This window comes from Chrysoperla carnea, chromosome 1, assembly GCF_905475395.1.
Source record: "Chrysoperla carnea chromosome 1, inChrCarn1.1, whole genome shotgun sequence".
Classification (NCBI taxonomy): domain Eukaryota; kingdom Metazoa; phylum Arthropoda; class Insecta; order Neuroptera; family Chrysopidae; genus Chrysoperla; species Chrysoperla carnea.
Window position 1 is genome coordinate 45,030,620 of NC_058337.1, and position 25,298 is coordinate 45,055,917.

General features: G+C 29.9%; 2 protein-coding genes across 4 annotated transcripts; both read right to left on the reverse strand.

Moving 5' to 3' along the window:
- Positions 1-794: 794 nt before the first annotated feature.
- Positions 795-10,558, reverse strand: LOC123290591 (dynamin-like 120 kDa protein, mitochondrial). 2 transcript variants are annotated; one of them, XM_044870837.1, is made up of 17 exons: positions 10,472-10,558; positions 10,128-10,386; positions 8,716-8,851; positions 8,463-8,588; positions 7,431-7,475; positions 7,271-7,351; positions 5,864-6,024; positions 5,405-5,592; positions 5,106-5,346; positions 4,663-4,761; positions 4,471-4,602; positions 4,267-4,412; positions 2,277-3,099; positions 1,910-2,110; positions 1,753-1,846; positions 1,116-1,226; positions 795-1,051 (listed from the first exon to the last, which is right to left on the reverse strand). In XM_044870837.1, exons 1-17 carry the CDS (start codon positions 10,498-10,500, stop codon positions 987-989), a joined length of 2,937 nt encoding a protein of 978 aa, XP_044726772.1. In that variant the 5' UTR covers positions 10,501-10,558; the 3' UTR covers positions 795-986. The 2 variants fall into 2 exon arrangements, with proteins under 2 accessions (XP_044726772.1, XP_044726773.1); XM_044870838.1 differs by lacking the exon at positions 7,431-7,475.
- Positions 10,559-17,597: 7,039 nt separating this feature from the next.
- Positions 17,598-25,084, reverse strand: LOC123306115 (double-strand-break repair protein rad21 homolog). Of its 2 annotated transcripts, none has more exons than XM_044888113.1 (8): positions 24,952-25,084; positions 24,302-24,714; positions 23,875-24,200; positions 23,308-23,467; positions 22,911-23,113; positions 20,315-20,721; positions 18,598-19,506; positions 17,598-17,723 (listed from the first exon to the last, which is right to left on the reverse strand). In XM_044888113.1, exons 2-8 carry the CDS (start codon positions 24,673-24,675, stop codon positions 17,598-17,600), a joined length of 2,505 nt encoding a protein of 834 aa, XP_044744048.1. In that variant the 5' UTR covers positions 24,676-24,714; positions 24,952-25,084. The 2 variants fall into 2 exon arrangements, with proteins under 2 accessions (XP_044744048.1, XP_044743973.1); XM_044888038.1 differs by having other exon boundaries at positions 23,875-24,221.
- Between the last annotated feature and the right edge of the window lie 214 nt (positions 25,085-25,298).

The following is a 25,298-nucleotide window of genomic DNA, read 5'->3' on the forward strand; positions in this document are numbered from 1 at the left end:
GGTGGTGAAAAAGGGTATGATAGTTTTTGTAGAAGGGTATGATAGTAGAAAGGTTTTTTTAATGTGATTTATAACATTTACAAAAGATAATCCTAATTATCCTTCTTACAAGCTATGTACGAAATACTTACAAGCTATGTCTTATCATTGTACGAAAAATTGGAAACAATGGTTATAACTCTATAATAGAACTACTTATAAGCTACGGCTCTATAAATATCTTACTAATACGATAATAATACATCTTGAAAAAGGAAAAAATTACTCCAATTTTTATACCATGTATATATGTAATATATATCAAGGTATACTAAGTTTAGTTCCAAGTTTGTAACGCTTGAAAATATTGATGCAACAAACAGAATTTTGGTATAGGTGTTCACAAAATCACCTAATCAGTCCATTTCCGGTGGTCTGTCTGTCCGTCTGTGTAAACGATAACTCAAAAATGAAAAAAGATATCAAGCAATTTTTATAGCGTGCTCAGGGCGTAAAAAGTGAGGTCGAGTTTGTAAATGAGCAACATAGATCAATTGGGTCTTGTAAACCGTTAGAGATAGAACAAAAGTTTAAATGTAAAAAATGTTCCTTATAAAAAAAGAAACAACTTTTGTTTGAAACTAATTAATTACCCATCTCTCTTTACCACAAACTGGAAAAGCTACCTTGTTGAATAAATAAACTTAAAAAGCGCTTAACAACTTTTATTTCATGGTTTATTATGTACAATTTTTCCTACAAGTAAATAATATTACAATAAAAATAGAGCTAATTTTACACAAAAATAAATAAACGTAAAGATACAATTTTTAATAACACAACAATTTGCGTCGTACGTAGAGTGTAACAATCATTAAATAAATAAATTATTTTTAAACGTTATTATTTTCGTTTTCGGTTGAATTTCATGAACTATTGTGTACAAATTAGCTTTGTGTTCAACAAAAATTGTTTAATTGATGAAAATGAATGAAATGAACTTATGTTTACTTTTCTTTATTAAGTGCTTGAATAAATTCTTCTAACTTTTCTTGTATTTGCCTCACACGTTCTGCAAACAAAAGTATAGTGGGTTAATTTTGAAAATTTTTATTAGATATTTTAAAAACACTTACTTAATTCTTCAGCTAAAATAACACGCCGACCAGTTAATAATTTTATTTTTTTATCATTATCTTGGCTGTAATCTTCTAGAACTTCTTTTATTTCTTTGTCCAATCTCCTTGCTGAAAGTTTACAAAATATAATAAAACATTTTTATCGGCTTACATAAAAAATATCATTTAATGAGAATGAGTCTCTGACAAATGAAAGACGAACTTTGTTGTAATACGTGTAAGTTGTATTACAACAAAACATTTCATGTATATCAACCTTTGTCTCTCTGCGTCAATACAAAAAAGGGTTAAAGCTTCGTGAATGAAGGCATAGAAGAGGTTTTGCGTTTAATTCTGCTTCGGTTTTGACGGTTTATCTAATTAAGTTTCTATTTTAATTTTTGCTTTTATTTTAGGTGTATTTATTAACATTTTCAAATTCATCAGAACGAGACTATACCAGTTCCCACAATGTGATATGTTGCGTTCTGAAGTATATAGCAAAGTTTGAGAGGTACTTCATGCGAGTTCATCGCAATTCCTAATATTTAGTTAGACCAAAATTGTATTCAGTTAATTTTTTTCTATACGAGTTCATCAACCCACATTTTTAAAATGACGATAATAAATAAACATAGTTATGACTTAAACATACCTTCTCGATTCATAATTTGTTGCCTTAAAGCATTTGCGGTCACTTTTAACATTTGTTGTATCCGCCAGAATAAAACAACATCACAACAGTCAACCTACAATTTAAAATAATATTTATTAAAATTTATACATAAATAATTAATTTATATGTAACATACTTCATTATCAACCCCTTGATGATACATATAATATCCTTTTCGACAATCGTAAGCTCGTGTTAAAGCTTGTTGAAGGAAATGGCGTCGGTAAATTGGATGCCAAGTATCTCGAATATATTCAGCATCAATATCGACATTAGATCGTTGTAAATTTTTTCGAACTGTGGTTAATTCATCATAACTTAATGTCGGAGGATGTTTCTGTAACAACAAAAAATGTATTATCAGTAAATTGGCAAGAAGGAACAAATCTCTTTAGAGAATAATGACTCCTAAATGATATCTAATTATCTACATTACATTTTAAATACAAAATTTATTTAGGATAATGGGTAAATTAATAGAATGTAAAACTATCTTTACTTACATAATCACTATATAAAATTTTATCTAGTTCAGCTTTAACAGCATTTCGCTTGATTTGATCCCTAGTTTGATATTGCCAATGCAACCATCGAGCTGTAGCACTTGGACCTAACATTTCTAATAGTGTTTGTTCTGTTTGCTGCAGTTTGTCTTTAACAGAACTTTCTAAAAATTTCACAGCCATATCCCAGTCACGTTTATCATTAACACTACGATCTTCTAGTGTATTTAATTGAATGACACGTAACATTTCTGATGCTTTATCTTCCCAAGTATGACGTCGAATAGCTTCATCAACAACCGCCTCTTTTAAATTGTCAAATATATCATCGTGGTCAGCTGATTGTTTAGCACGTTGCATAAATGCTTGGAACTCATGTTGTAAAGCTTCCCATCCAGCTTCAACAGATTTTGCTGGTAACGCTTGTTCAGCCCATTGCCGTAATTTTATATCAACGGTTGTATTAAATGTTCCCGAATTTCCAGTTTGTGCAGCTGGTAAATAAATATTTTCAAACACATGCATTGAAACTTTCTCCCATATTTTATCTAACAGTAATTCCTCCCATTGTTTTGGAGATACTTGTGATAAATTGACAATTTCATCTAAAATTTCACCACGTGCTCGTTCAAATAATTCATCACGATCTAATTCTCTTAGCCGTGGGAAATTATTTTTCCATTCTGTTTCTAAATTAAAACGTGTTGCTTTAAATGCATCTGCTTGTTGTTCAACAGTTTCACGTACCATTTTCCAAAAGCATTCAGATACAGCTAAACTTAAATTTCGTGTGGTCACTTGAGCTGATGTTACAAGACCATCCCTTAAAAAATATATTAAAATTAAGGTTTGTTAAGTTTTTCAAACGAAAATTTTCAATCTGTTGACAGATGTCCAAATATGAACATTTTATCTGATATTCAAGCGACGATTTCGTACTCTTAAAGCCTCAATATTAATAATAATACAAAAGAGAATCCTCCTTGAGAACAGCCTGTAACTCAAAGGCAAGGCGTCGCCAAGTAAGAGATGCTATTTTAAGCAGTTGAAGGTATATGATTCTGTCGAGGCCAGACACCGCACATAACGTCCACAGCTTCTCTATCGGGATTGCTCCCAGTATTGATGGATTCAAGGTTTCGGCAGGTTTATAGAGGGTGCATCATCCTCCATACATGCCCTATTAGTGAGAACATCGGGGATTCCCAAGTTATGAAGGTGATAGTTCAATCAACAGTGGCTTGTCAAGAGTCCCAACGCCGTCCTCACCTGTGTTCTCGTGAATTTCATCCAAGCAGAATCGAACAATCTAGCAGTGGTTTTGCACCGCTTGGCCTGTCGCATAGCTTGCGCAAAGTTCCAGGAATCAAGATGGACTTGTCGTAACCACTCCTTGATTCGGTAAATTGGGGAATATCTTGCTATGAATGACAGTCTTAGGCGAAAAGGGCGTTTGAAATGACCCTTCTCGTACCAACGATTCCGCTGCATTGTCTTTTATGAGAGCCCCCTCTATCGACTCTACTTTTCGATGAAGTGTAGCATCAACTGAAAAGTTGGCTCGGTAAGCAAACTGGCACTCTATTAACCGTCTCTCTACAAGTTATGTCTATAATTTTTGAAGAGCATTTTCATTAACACTCAGATTATGTCTCAATTTAACATTACGCGAAGTGCAAATAATGAGAATCAAGATATGCCAAACTAAGATATGACAGTAATTGACGCTGGCATCAAATATTTGAAGTCAGCGACAGAGTGATTTACTGTCAATTTGACAATACCTGATTCTCAATTTATATTAATTTTTGAAAATAAACTTTTAAAATTTTTATATTTTTTGAAATAAACAAAAAACTTACTGATTATTATCTCCCCAAAAACCATAGGAAACGTGTTCCAGGCAAGAATTATTATGTAAATCTCTAAAAAGGGAATTGAAAGGATCAGGATTTGGATGGTATAGGAAGTATGTATTTTTACAACTTACTTAAATAATTTAGATTTTCGGAAAAATTGTTCCTCGTAATCTTTAATTGTTTGAATTGTATCATCCTTTTTACCACGACCTGTAACCACAGCAAAGTATCCTAACGCTTTCATAGGAAACAATTTTCCGGACAAAATTTTCCGAATCTAAAAAACAAAATTAATGAGTACTGTAATGAAAATGAAAAAAATTAGCTATTATTACCCTATTAGGATCTGTTAAATTTTCTTCAGCTAAATCAACTTTGGTCAAAACAAAAATGGTTCTTTTGCCAGATGGATCGCATTGTGACACTAGATCTGTAACATTACTTCGTTCAGCATCAACTGCTCCATCCTAAAATATAGTTTATTAATTATTTTAAGTGTATTTACAAAAGCTATAATCAAGTTTTACCTGGATACAAAGAATGATAGCATTTGGATTGTTCATATACGCTTGGGTCATTTGTTTGATGCTTTCTCGTGTGTCAGTTGCCATATCCACAGTTACAGTCTAAAATATGTTATTTAAAAAATATATAAATAATTTTTTCAATACGTGAGTCAAAGAATTAAATCTTAAATTTTCACCAGGTCTTAAAAATTAGTTTGACACCATACAATAAAAGTCTGAACACACTGAATAAAAACACCAAATTTTTTACTAGTTACTAGAAGGCTTTCAATTTTAAATTGCCAATTTCAAAAGGCGACAGAGGAGTTGATCTCAAAATTGAAAGAATAAAACGTGCTTAGAGTCTCGTATTTTATACAGTGTGTTCTCATAAATACGCAATTTGACAACAAGCTTCTCCACCAAATACCTTATATGTATAGATAATTGATATTGAAACTTACAGAAATTATTCCAGGCAAATCAACAAGAACCATACGTTGTAAACCTGGTCCTTTTACAGTCATTGAAATTACTTCATTTGAAACGGTTTTTCCACCACGAACTGAATTTCGCATTCTTACTTCAACTTCACGACGTAATTCAGCTAACTCCGATTCTTTACTCAAATCAAATTCTCTAGTCGAATCACGAAATTGTGCCACGTGATATGGTCCTTCTGAGAGTGTTACTTTAACAGGAGCTCTAAATATAAATATTACATTTACTTATGTAAAGTTATTATTTTTTAAATATTTTTTACCTGGTCATCATTTCGCCCCCACCTCTGGGGAAAATGCGAGCTTGTGCAATCATTTCGAGAACGGATGTTTTACCTGCACTCTGATCGCCGACAACAACCACACGAGGTAGGTGATCAGCTGTACTATATCCATGATCGTATTCCGCAAGTTCATCTAGTACTTCTGAATACATATCAATTAAGGATTTCTGAAAATTTAAATAAACAAATTAAAAAAGATTTCAAGAATAAAGTTAATTTCTTTTTGTATTTAAACAAGTCAAAATGAATTAGTCATATAAAATTCTTATTTTAAAAAGCCAATCCAAATTGATCTTGTCAAAATCTTCTCAAAAATAAAATTGAATGAAGCTTATGTATGTCCTACTCAAGCCATAGTAGTATTTTCATGTTTTGGCTGTAAGGTTTTTGCTTTCAAAATATCAAATTAAGTGAGACAAACATTCAAAATTGGTATACCTTTATTTTTTTTAAAGGTTGTTTCCGACCACCTTTCATAAGTAAATTTTGTTTACGCAATTCTTTATTATCCCGTTCTAATTTTTCTAATTCTTTTTGATATTTGATTTGTATTTGGATAATTTCATCTTGCAATCTTTCTATTCTTTGTTGATTAGTTTCTGTAAATAAAAAAAATGCAAATATTGAATACTAAACATTTTAAAAATCATTAAATAATGTTTAAAATTTTTTTATTCGATGTTAGAAATAATGTTGTAAAATCGTCCTCTATCTTTTTATCAATTTTAAACATTTGTTGGCATTTAAATTACTCTAAAAATCGGGGTCTAATCCAATGTCGCTATAATATTCCGCGACCAGCCTCCCCTCCCACATTGAGCTGAAATTGAACAAACTATAGAACAAGAGTGGATATAAAAAAGTGTCCAAAAAATAAGGTGACGTTTGAATTTAAACTGCGCGTGTTTATTGTGCATTATGAATTCCTTCCGCCCGGCCAAAAAGTCAACAAGGAATATTATTTGAACGTTATGCGTCATTTGCGTAACGCTATCCGCCTAAAAAGGCCGGAATTGTGGAAAGACAATTCATCGTTTTTACACCACGATAATGCACCATCCTATACTGCACTCATAATTCGTGATCATTTCGTCAAAAACTCAACCCATATCGTTCCGTATTCAACAAGCTCAAAAGACCGCTCCGGGGACACCGTTTTGATACGATAGAGGAGATTTAAGCCGCAACAAAAACGGAACTGAAGGCAATCCCGAAAAGAGACTACAACCAGTGTTTCGAAGATTAGAAAATCCTTTGGCATAAGTGCATTGCATCGGGAGGGGATTATTTTGAAGGGGATGAAATTGATTTGGAAGAATAAATAAAGAATTTTCAAAATAAATACAAATTCACCTTATTTTTTGGGCACAGTAGTATATGGGGTGCCGTATGCATGCGGAATTTTGATCTGCCAGGTCTTAGAAACATAAGTAATTGTCCGATTTTGTTTATTCACAAATTTATAGTCAGGTTTTAGGTATTTAATACACTGTTAAGGTTTAGAGAATCTTAGCTCGCTCGTTTTGAAATATCGTGTTCCCCGTCAGAAATGGAATATTTAATTAAGTGATTTCATGAACACCTATATAAAAATTTTGTTTCTACCATTAATATTTCTAGGTATTCTAAGGTTTAAACTAAATTTAAACTATCCTTCATATATTACATATACACAGAATGTATACTATACTAATATATAAAGTATTATAATATATATATATAATGTATTATACTGACTAACATTTACATATCTAGCGAACACAGATTAAGAAAATTGTTTTTAAAGAGAAAGAAAGAAAAATTAATTACTATTATCTAAAGAAAAATTAATTATTATTATCTTACCTCGACGATTATTATTCTCATCCTCCTTGGCAGCTGGTCGAGTGTGCACAACCACATTTTTCGATAGTTCTTGTTGAGTTTCTGTATATGATAAGGTATTTTTAAAATGTTATATCCAAGAGTACAATAAAATGTAGCAAATTATTCCTAAGTTAATTACCTGAGTACAGTCTATTTAACAAAGCCGAAACATTCTCGAATATACCTGAACAAAAAGAAATTGATGTTATTGAAATTTTCTTTACTTAATTTTTTTTCCCCTATGTCAAAAAGATTGTACTCAAGCCAATTTGAGTAAGTAAATTAAAAAAAGTTATAATCTCATATTATTTTTAAAAATTTACTTAAATTTTTTAAATTAATTTGCTAGTGCTTCAAAATTAGTAAAAGTAATTGAACTTTAATGTTTGACAACCAATATTTTAGATTTCTTAACTGTTCAGATAATCAAATGTTTCTCTTAAACGAGTAAACGAATAAAATGAAAAAATTTACCTAAATTCCAAAAGACCTCGGACATTGTATATGAGAAAGTGATTAAAAATCAAATTGGCTGGAATTTTAATATATTGTTGTTTGAATGATTCTGATATTTGCGTACAGAATTTTCAAATATCAAAACGTTTCCAGATATTTCGATTTGAATATAGAATTTTCTGCAGATTGTGAAAATATCGAGTAAACACAGATGCCCCATTTACCCTTTTTTAACATTCTGTTATGTCAACAGAAATTAATTACTTCGTAACTTTTTATTCAGATTGAAATTTGTAGATTTTTATTGTTTTTTGTGAATTCTTCCTATTGTGACTTTAAATCAGAATTTAAACAGTTAAGAAATCTAATTCTTTGGTGCTATAAAATTAAAATAACAGCTTATAAATCCTATCCATAGGATACAGGTATTCTTTTATATTATAAAAAATTGAATTTTTTGGAAAAAATATTGGTACCTTGTAGGAAAAGCTTAGTAATTTAAATTTTTCTCGATAATATTTTAATAATACAATTTTTGAGGGAGATAATACAGGCAAAAACCTTAAAGCATAAATCTATCTCATAAAAATTAGGGTTTCAGATGAACGGAAGTATAAGCCATTTTCTCTCTAATGAAATTCATCTTTTTTATAAACGGGCGGAAATAATATAAGCTAAAAAGCGCATAAAAGCAATTAAAAATATTAATACTTACTATTGGCAGCTTCTGGCAGTTGATTGTTTGGATCTTCAGCTGCTGCAATTGCATTATCTAACCGTTGATCAAACCAATTTTTGAATTGTTTGTATTTCGCCTCTGTGAGAGCTTTTAATCTAGGATCTAAATTTTTGTAATTATTAGCATATAACGAAGCAATTGCAAAGCTAAATTATTAAAGATGTATTTATAGCTTACTTAAATTATTTGAATATGTAATAAAAATTACATTTACGATTTTATAATTTACCTATTTCAACATTGTCAGTTACATTCTGCTTTAAATTAATTAAATTTGTTCGCCAAGTCTGAAAACTTTCAGTATCAGGTATAACTTCGTCCAACCATGAAAAATCTGGCAAACCATCTTTCCACTCTTCATATTTCTACAATTTGTAAATAGTTCAATACAATATTTTTTATGCCTTTGCTGAGCCTTAAATATGATAGTAGGTAATGTTCCAAGTCGCCCTGAAAGGTTCCTCGAATTTCTATGTGTCATATTCTCCCCCCAGAAACTGTCTGCTTGTTTGATAATTCATTAGATGTGATTCTGAATAGTCATCCTGCAAAGTTTGAGCTCAACAAGTCGTTCCATTCCCGAATTATGCCAAAAAAACCGAAAATGTCGTTACGCGGTAAAAAATTTGAAGTGATGGTTCTGGAAATTGGGTAAAACTTGTTTGGTTGTGTTGGGGATTTCCAAATTATCAGGAAAATATGTCTGGCAGAAAAGCAAGTCGTCAGAGATTTTTTTGGCAGTACTTTGAAAAACTGGATTATTCCCTGGGGGGGGGAATACTTAGATCATATATTTTAGTGAATTTTCAAAGGGGGAATATGACACATCGAAATTCGAAGAACCGTACAGGGCGACTTGGAACATATTTAAGGCTCAGCAGACGGTTACCATGACCAACAGTAAATCATATGTGCATCTTTCTAACTATATGTTTCAATAAGCCACGCTATCACTCATATGACAAAACTTGAAAACCTCAAAGGCAAGAATGGCATTGTCAAACAACACGATTTCGTTGGTCAATGGAAACCACAATTTTATGAAATAACGGTTAAGAGATTCATATAGTAATGCTACATCGTTGTTGTTTGACCCATTATGATTTTTTTGTCTACATCCCTAAGAATTGTTCAGGTGTAATGCATGAGTTTCGATGTCTCATTAGCGAAATTGGCGGGCTATAATGTGGCCATATATCTGATATTTTGCTCCACAATTTAATGAGAGATTCAGCATTACATAATCAGCATCAAATGAAAAATTCATGACAAAAATTGTGAAAAGAAATTTATGGGCGATTCTGGTTAATTAGGCGGTAAATTAGTTCTGTTAGAATTCGATGAAAAGTGAGGATTCAAGTTTTTCGATAACTATCTTAATTTTCAAGAAAATTAAGTTAAGTAGTAAAACTTTGACTGACAAAAAAATTAAAATATAAAGCGTTCCATTCAAACAAGGTCCAAAGATGAAAAATTACCAAATTTTTATGATTGCACTTTAATGTCTCGGAAAATGCTAATTTTACTTTGCGACCCAAATAACTTAATCTGAAAAACTCTAGACAAAAGATTGTAAAGGAATATCATATACCTGTCATGTCACACATTTAAATTCTAGGTTACTCCAAATTAAAAAATTACCTTCTGAAGTGTAACTCCTCCGCCAACAGCCCCCCCTAGTAATAAATATCGAAGTTTTAAAGCACCACGAAGTATTCTTCCTACAAACATAACATATCCTCTAGGTGATGAAACTATAACTTGATTACGAACTAATAAAATACGCGATCGTTCCAAAGAACGACCTAGCCATAGACTAGAAATTGTTCTATAGTTAAACTTGAGTGCAACCGCAGTTCCATATTTCAATGGTTTTTTTGAATATGTACTGAAAGAATGTCTGAAAAATTATAGAAATGTATTCGTTATAAAGTCGGCATAATATTATAGGTTATTATAAAAATTGATAAAAGTGAGGTACCTACCCGAATCTTCCACTGAGTATATGTGCCATTCTTGTTTATATGATTTAATTATTAAATTTATAATAAATTCATTTTTAGAATAATTTCATTAAAAAAATGTCAAAATTATTTTTATTGAAGTATTGTTAACATATATAATAGCGCCGTAAAGTGAGAGAATAATGAACTATTCATACGAATCATTCAACAAAAATATTTCTATTTCTTTTCTAATTTTTCTATGATTTTGTCATTAAATTTTTTTTTCTCGCGATTGAAAGTTTATTATTATAATATGCAAGGCCCTTATTCCTAATAAATTAATTGCAATTTACATATGAAATTCTGAAAACTTATTTTGTTTGATTTGCTAGATCAATCAATAATGAAAAAATTAGCTCAGACAAGTGAAAGCAAACAATTGACTGAGTTAATTGTTGAAATACCATGCATAAACAGTGTTGATTACTCTGATATTGATATATAATACATAGGGTACAATTTACGCCCTCACGGGTAAACAATCATGTTTACGAAAAAAATTTCAAACAAAAGTTGGTTATTTTTTTATAAGGAATATTTTTTACATTTAAACTTTTCTTCTATCTCTAACGGTTTACAAAATGGGTCCTACGAACCCAAGACCCAATTGACCTATATTGCTCATTTACGAACTCGACCTCACTTTTTACGTCCTGAGTACGCTATAAAAATTTCATCTTGATTTCTTTTCGTTTTTGAGTTATCGTGTTGGCAGACAGACGGGCAGACAGACAGACAGACGGACAGACAACCGGAAATGGTCTAATTAGATGAATCTATGAACACCTATACCAAAATTTTGTTCGTAGCATCAATATTTCTAAGCGTTACAAACTTGGGACTAAACTTAGTATACCTTGCACATTACATTTATGCATGGTATAAAAATTATATATTTTAAATCTTGTTTTCTACATTGGTTTTTAATAGATCTCAAACAAGGAGATTCATCTAAGAAATATAATTTTTTACACTGCGATAGGCCATTTCATAAGCGCAAGTGCAGAGTTTATTTTTTCGTACTGATAGCAATAAGTAGGACTAAGATAGAAGATATTTGTTATTCATTTTATCACATTGGTTATAAATCATTTAGTACGAAACAAATGTGAATCGTGATTTTAAAATGAAAAGCCCTATTGAACTGCATTCCTGGGGCGCATGCTCGGGGATCCTATTTAGTCATTTAGTGACTATAATGTTGTAATATTGAATAAATGATTGCCACCACCTTATTTTGATAATATTTCCCGAAAATATACAAGTTCAGACTTTAGATATAATTATTATGTATCTCCAAATCCTGGTCATTCAATTTTCCTTGGTCAAAGGTAATACAATCTGGAGATCTCCGTTAATTTTACACGTAGGACAAGTATGGATACATTCGTATTGAGAGAATTCTGGCAGACCATCGAATATATTTCTACGTTACCTTCTGGTTTTGATAGAATCCTATAATTTCATTTGCTTATAATAGAACCTGTTATTGGAAGACATCTTCCAGAAGACATATTGCATTGAAGAAGGGCATAAAGGACCTATAAGTCATACTATTTTGAGCTAATATATCAATTAAAAAAAAATTCAATCAATACTTTATTTTTTATTGAAATATTTTACATTAAAATAATTTTTATATTGTTTTTAGAAATGATCGATAATCAACAAAATTTGTATAACACATTGTTGTCCACACATTTCAAAAAGCAATGTACAATATTTTTTTTAACATAATAATTGTTTTACAATAAACGCTATGAAATATAACAAGATGTCTGAAATTTATTAAATGTATATTAAATTAAATAATTTTTTTGTTTGTAAAATACAAAGAGGTTAGTGGTGTGAGGAACCACAAAAAAAAAATTAATTGATTAGAATTTTTTTTAAATAAAAATGTATAAATTACAAAAAAAAAATTATGCTAAATAATGTACTGTTTTTAAAAAATTAATATGTAAATACCAAAAGAACGAAATTCGATGAAAATGTAAATAAAACATTTTTTTAAGATTTTTTATCTTTTGACTAAACAACTTTTTTTAACAAGTGTTTCTAAACAGACTCGGAAATGTATTTAAAATATAATTTAAAGAAAACAAAATCGTGCAAATTATTTGTTTGTAAATATTCGAAGTTTATATTCATTTGTAGCATACATTTGTAAATTAAAAATTGTATTCAATCTAATCTTTAAATCAATATTATAGAAAAATGAGAAAAATTTGAAATAATTTCGACGTTCCACATACAAATTGACTAGAACAAAGGATTACAATAAATTAGTATAAATTTTTTTAAAAAGAAATTCTGATTTTCATATAATTAGAAGATAGTATCTCAATTAAAAGAGTATTCAAATTGGACAAAAAATTCGAATGATTAAAATACATTTTCAAATATTTTCTATTTTTCTCCTTTGAGTTGTACAAATATATGCTAGTACATAAATAAATATAACTTTTACTTAATTTTGTAAATTAAAATTATTAAAATAAGCAGTTTATGCGAGAAATATTATGGCGATATACAAAAGCTTTTGCTCCGCTGCAATGATTCCGTTATATATTCAATGTTCTATATTAGCAGACTTAGATATTTTTCAAATTAAAATATTTCTGAAATAATTTAACGTTTAATTTTTGTTCATATCAACGAAGTATTATAAGATTTTACTTTGAACTTCTTGGCTAATTATTTTCGAACAGAAGCGTACTTTATACTTATTTTCAATTGGTTTAGTTTTTTTTGCTTCTGAGAGTGCATCGTGATTTCCACAAAATATTTATATTTTGTACTCTCTATTCACATTGTGATAATATCAGCTCGTAACGTGCATATAATTGAAAACATTTCGAAGACTTTTAAAACATCCAAACAAAAATTTATAATACAAAACTGATAAGACTGAATAAAATTGTGCATAACATGCTGATTGAAGGCGATTTAGAAACACTGTTTAAGAAAAATATCCATTGTGAGGTGATGTTAGAAAATATCACATCCTCATTTTAAGTCATTATATAAATATGAAACTTTTTTTTTTATAATGAAAAATTTTTCATAATTTATCAAAACTATATTATTTATCAAGAAAAAACAATTAATAACTAAAAAATAGTATAATCAATAATTAAAAATTATTAAATAGCAAATAATTAAAGTATGAATTAAATTTAATAAACATACAACAGTGCAGTCGCTTGCAAGTGTTCTATGGACACTGAAAAGTTATTCGAGGTATAAATAATTTACTGTGTTAATTATCCCTATAATAGATTTTTTTGATTCCAGCTTCATCCGCTCGGTCAATATACCACTACCTCTTTATTAAGTGTTTCAAAAACACCCTTAGTCTTTTTGATAAAAAAATCGGTATACATAACGTCTGTTAGTAAAGACAAAAGTTTCCAGAAAAATTTATAAAATTTTCGAAATTAATAAAAACGATTTTTTGCTTATTATTTTAAAGCAGTACAAATTTTAAAACTACATGAAAATGCCTAAGTAGCATTTCCCTAACAAAATCAAAAATGACTTTTTTCATTTTGTTAGGTAAAAACTGTCTGAAAATTTTCATCTAATTCTAGTTTGTATTGCTTAGAATTTACAAGCTAATAATTTCTTTTTTATAAATTTGGGTTAGGACATTCCGAAAACGACTCAATTCAGAAAAATCCTTCTGGGAACTTTTGATATTAGTAACAGAGACTGCGTGTCCAAATTTTTGAATCAACCAGACGAAGGATGTTTTTGAAACCCATAAAAAAGTGGCGAAGGTAAACAAACCTAACCGGGTGAAACTGAAATAATAAAAAATCGATTCTAAAGATTAGAAAACATGGTACAAGACTTATATGTCAAGTAAAAATTTCAGTGTCTACAGAAGCTCTGATGGCGTCTGGATTCACATTAAATTTAATTGATACTCTTAGTAAATAATTAATATTTTCATTTGTATTTTTTTTAAAGGTTACTTTAGTTCAACACCTCTTTGGTCAAAAATTAATTATAATGAATCCTATTCTTTTGAATGTATCACACGTATTGTTTATAATCTTCTAATCGTATAATATACCTCTAGTTTGAACTTTAAAATAACAAGTCAATAGATTAAGAGAATTAGGTTTTGTTCTTGCAACAATCTGCAAACTAAACAGAAAAAATACCGAAGTGTAATTTGCGATGCCTGAAAAAAGGTGACTAAGTTTCGGACAATGAATATTTAGTAGGCTTTACAGACACCATTCCAAAAAAATTGCGAAGAACAGTTTATTTATTATTTAAAAAGTTAGACCGTGAAAAAGGTCTAATTGAATTAAGTCGAGGTTCAACAAGAAGAAAAACTGTTTTTCGCAACCTTATGCCAATTTGATTTAAAAAGCGTATCAACTTTACTTTGTTCCAAATTAGATTACCATTTTCAAGAAGTCGTGGAAAATTCGATATTATACTAATCGCAATCTAATTCTATTATTCTATAAATCCACAAGTAACAGTCGGAAAAACGTGCGGTGAAAACCATTCAAAATGGCTGCTTTGGGATTTAAATACCGGTCACAGATAATGTTGTTTTATCTTCTGTTTTGCACTAAGACTTGCAACTGCGTCACAAAATCACGACAATTTTTGGAGATAAACACAAAATTGTCATTTTTCACCAAATTTCTTTTTACATAAATATGCCTCCAAGCAATATAACTCATCAAAATAATTTATACGAATACGAGTTTGAAAATATTTTACTTCCGAGATATAGCCCTTGGAATATAGTATCGAAAAAAAAATATCGTGATTAAATTTGTTTTAGACCTCTAAGGGATTAATAGTAATGATCAAAACTTGAAAATGATTTAAGTGGAAAAGTATTTGGTAGTGTTTTGTTTGTGAAATTTGGTTTTTTCGAATAATTTTTTTTATCTTTCTTTTTCAATACCTGGTATTTCGTATATTTTTGGCTATATCTAGAAAACAAGACGTTTTACAACCAATTTTCATATAAATTTTTGTATTATTTTGATAAGTTATATTTTAATTTTTCCCTCAAGTTACAGCTTGCAGTTTGTTTGTATAGGATTTGAATGTATTTTAAAACATTATGTTGTGAACCTCGATTCTTATTTTTGATTTTAGATAAAAAATTTCAATCAATTATCATGAAACTTTAAAATTTAAAAATTCATCGGTGGAAAACAAATTTATTATGAAAAGCGGTTTTCCAGATAATAATGGTTAAACTTACAATTGAATTTCAAGCACTGTAATTATATCCTTTACTCTATCGATATGTTATAGGTATTTATATTCTACCTGCCCTAGGTACTTTTATTTTTCGAAAATTATGTTAATTTTCCCAATTTTCATTGCTCACACCCAGGACCTTTTTCTTATTCCACTATAGCTGGATGTGAATAACGAAAATTGGATATATTAACCGGATTTTCGAAAAATAAAAGTACCCAGGGCAGTGAGAATATAAATACCTATAACATATCCAAATTTCAAATCGATAGAATAAAGTATATAATCGCCGTGCTTGAAATTCAATTGTAAATTTAATCATTCTTATCTGGAAACCCGCTTTTCTATGTACATTTTTCCCCCACCAATGAATATTTAAGAGAAAAAAATTATAAAATTTCCGTCAATCAAAAATGTGTATAGAACAGCATGAAAGAATCTTTGTTTAATAGAATACGTTTCTTCCGAGTTCAAGTGGGAAACGGCTATATACTAGATTATTATACGTGTAGAAAAAGTGTTTTTATATTATTTAATTGAAAAAAATTAAATATAAATTTTGATTATGTATTAGTTTTTAACCCAATATTGAAATAAATATATTAATATATAAAAAATTAATCTGTACAATATATTTAATAAATATTTGAACGTATTTTTATTTATGCATTTAATAATCTATTGTCATTTTTGTTTAGTTACACTCTTTTCTTAATTATCTCATAATTAATTCAATATTAGGTTTTTTGTTAATTATTTTTTATAGATTGCACACAAAATGCTTTTATTTTAAGAATAACATTTGTATCATTAAAATCTTAATTCTGGCAGCTAAGATTGTACAAATCAAAGTTAGCTCAACATATTTTTAAAATAAATCATTGAATAAAAAATTTAAAATAGATTGATATATCGTGTACACCAAATAAAATTTATATAATCAAAGCGCTGCGAAACAATGCCATGCACATAGCATGAACCCTTGTGATCAAGACAATTCTTGTTTAAATTTCTTTTGAAATTTTACAGATTGATTTAAGCCACAAGGATTCACCTATACATAAGCCCATACGCGGTTTGATTGATTTTTCCCAACGACTTTTTAAAATCTTTTTGTTAAGTTTTGATTATTCAAAAAGTTTAAAATTAGAAGTAAACAGGTAAGAGGAAATTTAATAAGGAATTTTAAATAAAAATTAAAAAGATTTTCATGGACTACAACTTTTGTCACAACAATAATCTGATTCTCTATTAATATCTTTACCAATCTAACTTGTACTCAGAGTCAATATTAAAATTTGCGCCTACTTGAGATATACGGGTACAGAACATAATGACTAATAAAATGCTATTCAATGAAATAAATTCACTTTGTATTGAATAAAAGGGTGACGATGATGATACATAATTTTGAATTTTGTTGTCAATGTAATAATTATTAAAATTTAAGTACGTAGTATATATATTTTTTTATTATCCGTTTTGATGAATTTATTAACTATTATAATAAATTCTACTTTTATTTATTTAAATTTGTTTTCTTTAAATATTTTGTATCAAAACATCCATTCACATACCTAATATAATCATAATTAATTTGATAAATTGGTGTAAAGAATTACCTAATAAAATATTCAATCGCTCGCTCACACATCTTTTTGTTCACTCCCATCGTAATTAATAACATTTGTTTCAAAGAAGAAGCACTCGTTTTTAAAGTTTTCCATTTAATAGTTTTTTTTTAGTTTAAATATATATTTTTTATTTAAATTTTTAATTAATGACATTATACTAATTTAATAAATGGTTTTGTATTTTGTGTTAAAAGTTATATTATTCTTTTAAATAATTGTTTTTATTTTTATAATATTGGATTTTCAAATTTATTTCCTTTAGTCACCAATATATCTCCGTAGGGTTGTTCTTGTTGTAATTCTAGCACTTGGAATTTTTTTAATACCAATAGACTGTAGAATTTTTGTGCAGCCTAAAAATAAATGAAAATTGTGATTAAAAAACCGGTAAAAGTTGGAGTCGATTTAGTGTTTCGCGTGAAGGGTACAAAGGCTTTGTATTGTAATAAATATTAACAATAACAACATATATTTATATTTATAAATATAGATAAATCTCGAAGCCTTACGTTTAGCTCTTCCCCTTAGTTAGCAAGGCAAAACGCTAAAGCACCTTAGGAAGGTTAATGTTTAGGTTAAAAATATTTATCGGGAAAAAGTAGAAAAACGTTAGTAATCACATAACTCAGGATTGGTACGAATTGTTCGACTTTAGAAAAATATATATTTTATTTTCATCGGAATAAACTAATTTTCATCGTTTTTATGTGAGAAACACGGAAAGGGATAAATTGTTTTACATAAGCTTTAGCCTAATTCGTAGAGAACTTTAGCGTCCTACGTTTCGAACAAAAGTCGATGAAATGAGTTGTACGCGAAAATCATGAACTATCCACCTAAAATAGCTCTGGCACTTAAATTTATTAAAGTATTTAATAATTTCTCATTACGGTCCCTTTTGCATTATATCGACCAACAGTACGATACGTCATCGTTGATAATGTTGAATATATTGGAATAAAATGTCAAATTGTTGATTCAAGTCCGACACATCGATAACGAATTACATCTTTATAATTCGATCTCAGAGATTCTATTATCAAGACTTCTGATATTTGGAAGAGGCCAGGACTATCCAGGTTAATACTTTTGAAATTTCTTGAAATTCAAAACACTGACATTTTAGATACCAAGTTTTTCAAAGCCGATCAGCACCCTGGCTCAACTCATTCAAATTTCAAAAGTGATATTTAAAAAACCAAACACTGTATAATAAATATTAAATACCTGTTTTCGATTGTTGTTTCTTTGAACCATCTCCATAAAATATAATCTATCACTTCGTAGTAATTTTTGTTTAACTGTGGAGAACAATTGTGCTGCTCTCTTATTTAATACTCTCTCTTCAAATTGTTCAACAGTTTCATCCACTTGTTGTTCTTCAAATGGTTCTTCTGATTGAGGATACTCATAATCACCATGCCATTGGGGTGAACTAACTCGTTCCGACGTTTCACCAGTGGGTTGCGGTAAGTGTTCTTCATAGCCCATATTTGCCATATCTGGCAATGGTGGAGGTGGCATTTGTTGTTGTTCTAAAGATATTTCAGGTTGTTGGGGTGTTGGAACCATTTGTGATGTTTCAATATGCCCTCCTTCTTCCAATATCGAACTGACTTGTTCTGCTTCTAATTGTGGCATTTCTACTTCCATAGGCGTTTGAAGTGGTACCGACATTGGAGTGGGTGGAGGAGGCATTGCAACTGGGGATAGTGGTTGTTGATTCATCATAGCAGGTGTGTTAGGTTGTAATAATTCTGACATTGGAGTATCAGGCATAAATGGAGTTGATGGCATTAAAGGTGTAGGAGGCATTCCAGGTGTTGCTGGCATACCAGGTGTAGCTGGCATTCCAGGTGTTTCTGGTATTCCAGGTGTTTCTGGCATTCCAGGAGTAGGTGGCATTCCAGGTGTGGGTGGCATTCCAGGTGTAGGAGGCATTTCATTTATGTGGGACATTTGAGGTGTAGGAGGCATTGCGGGTGAAGGAGGTGGTAATAAGGGTGTGGGAGGCATTAATGGTGTTTCTGGTCGCATAGGCGTTTGTGGCATCATTGCTGCCAAAGAATCTTCAGGTTGAACAATTTGTGGTATTGACATTTCTTGCTCTGGAGCTGGCGCTGGTGTGGGTGGAGCCTTAAAAAACGAAATAATGTAAATAAAATGAATAGACTAATGAAATTTTTTCCAATAACTTGTATTTTTATATTTTGAATGTATGCGTGGATGTTATATGCACATAATGATCACTAATATTGCAAAAAAAATTTAAGGCGTTTTCTGCACATCCAGCCCTAGTTTTTGGTTAAAGCATAACCAATTCCGTTTCTAATATGCCTAGGGTAGTAGCGAGTTCGATTCATGCCATCACAGCATAATTTAATAATTAGGTGTGATGGGCTGGGTTAGTGCACGGTAGGACGTGTGTCTATATATTAAGGAAGTCGCTTAAATAAACATCGAGAAGCTATCTTATTTGGGATATACAACGATAAAATTTCCAACAGAAACAAATATTAAATGATCTTTTTTGCAGTTGGTTTTTGAAAATCTTTAGATGTACGCAAAATAAGAACTTTTAAAATTCCTAATTAAACAAAGAGTAAGATATGGGTTAGTGACGTCATTGTCCGATCATCTTAGAGATACATATAAAATTTTGTTTTGCTAAAAGGAGATGGCAACCATTTTTGAATGCTTTTATCTTCTTCGTTTTTTAATCAATTTTAATTTCACTTTCAAATTTTGTCATGATTTCAAGTTTGGTTTTACATTTTTATGTATAATATGGCAAATTCGACATCAGACAACTACCATGAATCCGTCACTTACATTAAACTCTAATAAGTACAAGAAAGTTTGAGTATAAAAAAGTGGTCCTTTTATCTAATATATCCAATCGTTTTACCTAAATAATTATTTAGAATGATTTATCTAGACTTACCATTTGCTCAGGTTCAGCTGCTGGATATTTTCGTTTTCTTGTAAGCCTTCGTGGAATTCCAGTCGTATCCAACGATTGATCTTCAGCAGCTTCACGTTGTTGTTCGATATTAAGAATTTCAGCATCACCAAGCATTGTAAAATCTTCGGTACCGAATGCGCGTGATGTTAAATGACGCTGATAATTTTTGAATAATAAACGAGCTGGAATTGATCTTGCTGGTAATGCGAATAATTTTTCAACGCCTCCAGTTTCTTTCCAATGCATCAGTCGCCTTGTGGGCGGTGCTAAATCTAATGTTGTCACAATATCACTTGTGTCTGATAATTGATTTTTCATTTCTTCACCAGATATGTTTTTCACTTCATCGACAATTAATTTTCTTTTACGTTTGGCTTTTGCAAATCCTATAAAAAAAGGATAAAACATTATAAAATCAAATATTAAAATTATAAGATAAATGAAGAGTCAAGGAAAATCATGGTAGTACATTTTTTCAATTTTAAACTAGTGCTATCATTCTGTTCATTCTGAACGCTATTTTATACGCAAATATAAACCACAGTATATAATACTGTTGACACATCCTAAAATCCCAATCAATTTAATTTTAAATATAATTTTGCTGTATCCCCTAGGCGAAATTATGTACTTTCTGGCCGCATTTGTCTTCAGAAAGAACGACTTTTATGGATTGTTATATTTGTAGCAAAGCACTTATAAAATTAAAAATCGATTTAAAAAAAAAATTAAAATTCTCACTTGTGGTATGTTGGGGCTACCCTTTATAGCGCCTCTCTGTTGACCTGAACTATGCCTGCCTAACTTCACAAAATTATTTATAGATAAAAACCGTCGCTAATATTGGAAATAATGAGAAACTGTAATTGTATTTTTGACCAATTAACGTATTATTTAATAGCTACTTTACATTTTACACAATTTTTCAACATTAAATTTTACCTTAAATTTTTGTGTGAATTAAGATATAATAATAAATGTCGACTAAATTGATAAGAGAATTTAGCATTCTCTCCCTTTCCTACTTACTCGAGGTTTTAATATTTCAAAATAAAATTTTTATGTAAAAAAAAATTTTTAGTTTTAATTTTAAATAATAATAATAAATTCGTACTCTTTGTTTACTTTAGCATATAAAAAAGTAGAATTTATGTTTTCTTTTAAAATAAAATGACATTCAATTTTTTTTTTTAATGAAAATAGTTTTAAATAGTAAACAAATTATCTTATTATATGTAAACTACATTAAATCTCTTCTGTAAACAGTTCTACAGTTTTATACATCATTAGATCACTTACATATCGCCATTTAAAGAAGGTAGTCCCAAAATATCGCAAGCTCGAACTTGAATAGTTTTTAATTATAATTTTATAATCCATAGTAACATTATTATTACAGAAAATGTGATACTTTATTTGTTATACCATGTATAATATATGAAATGTACATAGTATATTAAGGTTTTGAAGAAATAACTTCCAAATTTTCTTTGCTTAGTCCACTGTTTTATTTATAAATTAATAATTTAAATTATTATTACAGACATGTTTCGTCTAAACTTAGACATTTTCAAAATTGCTGTATAAAAAGCGATCAACATTAAATTATACTTCACATTGAAAATGTCTAAGTTTAGACGAAACATGTCTGTAATAATAATTTAAATTATTAATTTATAAATAAAACAGTGGACTAAGCAAAGAAAATTTGGAAGTTATTTCTTCAAAACCTATTATGGAGTTCCACAAAGTAAAGCTCTCTACAATCAATTATAGTATATTAAGTTTAGTCCCAAGTTTGTAACGCTTAAAAATAATGATGCTAGGAAAAAAATTTTGTCATAGTGTTCATAAAATGACCTAATTAGTCCATTTCCGGTTGTCCGTCCGCCTGTGGACACGATAGCTCAAAAACGAAAAAAGATATCGAGCTGAAATTTTTACAGCGTACTAAGGACGTAAAAAGTGAGGTCAAGTTCGTAAATGAGCATCATAGGTCAATTGGGTCTTGGGTCCGTAGGACCCATCTTGTAAACCGTTAGAGATAGAACAAAAGTTTAAATGTAAAAAATGTTCCTTATCAAAAATTAAACAACTTTTGTTTGAAACATTTTTTCGTAAACATCACTGTTTACCCGTGAGGGCGCCAATTAGGTGAAAATTTTATAATATGTACTATACTTGATTAACAGTTATGTATGTGTCACATGTTTGTATGTGTAATGTGATAAAGAAATTAACACTGACTATACATGGTATTTCAACAATTAACTCAGTCAATTGTTTGTTTTCACTTGTTTTTAAAATAACTTGTATGGGGTTTAAAATAATTTGTATACAAACTTTCAATCGTTATTTAAACGATTGTTTGACTTTAATTTCGGCTAGGGTATACAGAAAAATTTTATGCAGCCCACGACCAGAATGTTGGATGCCCTGACGTGTGTTATATAAAGCCACCTTTAGCACACACACACACACACACACCAGGAAATTCAATTTTCTGATCTAGGGTTATAATATACAATTTTTCAAATTTTCTTCTAGTCTCTTCAAATATAATCATGATAAATACCTCTTAATGCGGAAGCATCAACTGGCGGTAGAGCGAAACTTTCATCTTCATTTTGTAATAAAGTTGTTTGTTCGAGAGGTGCTACACTTTGGGGTTCTTCAATCGGGGCTTCTGGTACCGGTTCTTCCACTGGTGGAGCCGTAGGTATAGCTTCAACAACAGGTGCTGGTGGAACTGCAGATGCTGGCCTTGATTCATCCGTACTAAAAATTAAATAGCTAGATTATTAAATAGGAAAATTGAAATAATCATCGAATTCAACTTACTATATTTAGGAAGGATTTTTTTAAAGAAGGAAATAAGTAACATGAAGAAGGTTTCAGGATTCTATTTGGATTTTAGCTAAAAATGAGAAATTTTAAAGGTATTAATAATAATTTTATTTTTGTTTAAATACCTAGCTCCGCCAACAGAAGGTGGTCCTCCAAATCTATCCATATCATCATCACTATCGGGAGCTTCAGCTGTCGGCGTCGCTTCAATAGCGCTCACTTCAGGTGGTCTTATTTCTGCCATAGGTGTATCATCAAAAAGACCTCCTTCAAAAAGCCCACCGGCTACAAGTAATTTTAAAAAAATTATAATTAACAGCTACAATTTTAAATGAATTTAGAAATAAGTTGATATACGGAAAAAAACCAAATAAAACAAATAAAAATCCTAAATTTGTTTCAAAAAAAGAATGCTCTCTTAGATGCGAAGATTAAAATTTGCGGAAGATAATAAAACGAAATTTTCTCTAGAATTAAAATTTTTCGGTTCAAATTGGTAATGCATATAAAATAAGATTTCGACTTCCTCAGAATTTCTCAGAATTTTCTACAATATTCCAGTTTACAAAGATTTCCAGTTCGCTTTACACCCTGTATTTCATAGTACAATTAGCATAAAATTTTTTTAAACTTACACCTGAAATAAATAGATCTTAATCTACTAAAACATTTTGAGAAAGAACAAATCTTACATATTATATCTGGGCCCAATTCTCGTATAGGTTCTTCAATTTCCATTGGCGTAGGTTCCGCCAGGGCTGCTGATGTGGAAGGAATCGGTTCCTTATCTTTTTCTGGTTCTAATACACCGGGACCATCTGTAAAAAGTATACCTTCTTCCATTGAAGGTTCTAAGCCAACAGCTTGTCGCATTAAATCTGGTGATTCTGCATCAAAACCCATATCACCGAAACCATCATCTGGATTTACTAATTCTATGTTACCATAATCTTCACGCATTGTAATTTCTTCAGCTCGAGATTGATTCAAGCTAAATTGGGCCTCAATATCGACATCACTAAAATTAAACGAGAATGAACTTTCATATTATTTTTACAGCTTAGGAACATAAAGTCACCAAACTACGTAAAAAATATTTGTCAATTTTTAAATACTTACTTCAAATCTGGCATCCCAGTATCGAAATCATGGAACACTTCAGGTAATGTAATAGCATTTACAGCAGCTTCACGATTTTCTTCAGGTAAATCAACCATACCCGGTCGAAATGCCATTTTAATTTTTACAAAAGCTTCATTACAATCAGCCAATAAATATTTGGCTTTACGTGAATATATTCGAACAACCCCCAACAACAAATGGCCAGATGTCCGTAAAGCCATTTTGACTTTGGGTTGTAATATACCATCAACGGATGTTTCAATATTTGTTTCAAATACATGAGCTTTTGTTAGCTTCTTATCCCAATGGGCCGCAAGCCATATTCTGGCTAACGGCCCCTTTTTAGCTAGCACAAAATGTGCATAAAACATTTTGTGTATTAAGTTTGGTTATCTCTCCGATATATTGACCTAAAAAAATTTTTTTGCAAAATATTAATCCACATTTATATATTTTAACTAACGATTAAAGGCAAATCGATACATTTGATTATAAAATACAATATACATTGTAAAATTAAGACATCTTATTAAAAGTTTCAATTAATATTTTTAATGACATTGGCGCCTATTTACTAGTAACAACAAGCTTATATTAAAAAAATTACTTGTTGCTTATATAATAATTAAAATATTTATTATAAATACCTTTTAAATAAAATAATGCAAAATTCTAAGTTATTATATCACTGATTATTAATATTTTATACAAAATAATAACAGAACTTTCCATCACCAACACGATAACTCTTTCGCTTGTAAACACGACATCCAATGTAGGATAATGGCGTCGTGTCAGATGGCTTCGTTTGGCGGTTTATCTAAAATGGCGTACTTAATTGTTTTCATTTTGTTGAATTTTGGTTATGCATAGTGTACAATCACGAGGAATTAATTTCAAATTAAAATCTTTTAATTATAATGTTATTGATGGCATTTTTTCATTCCAGAATTTTTTTTAAAATTAAATACAAAATAAAATTGAAATTGAATTT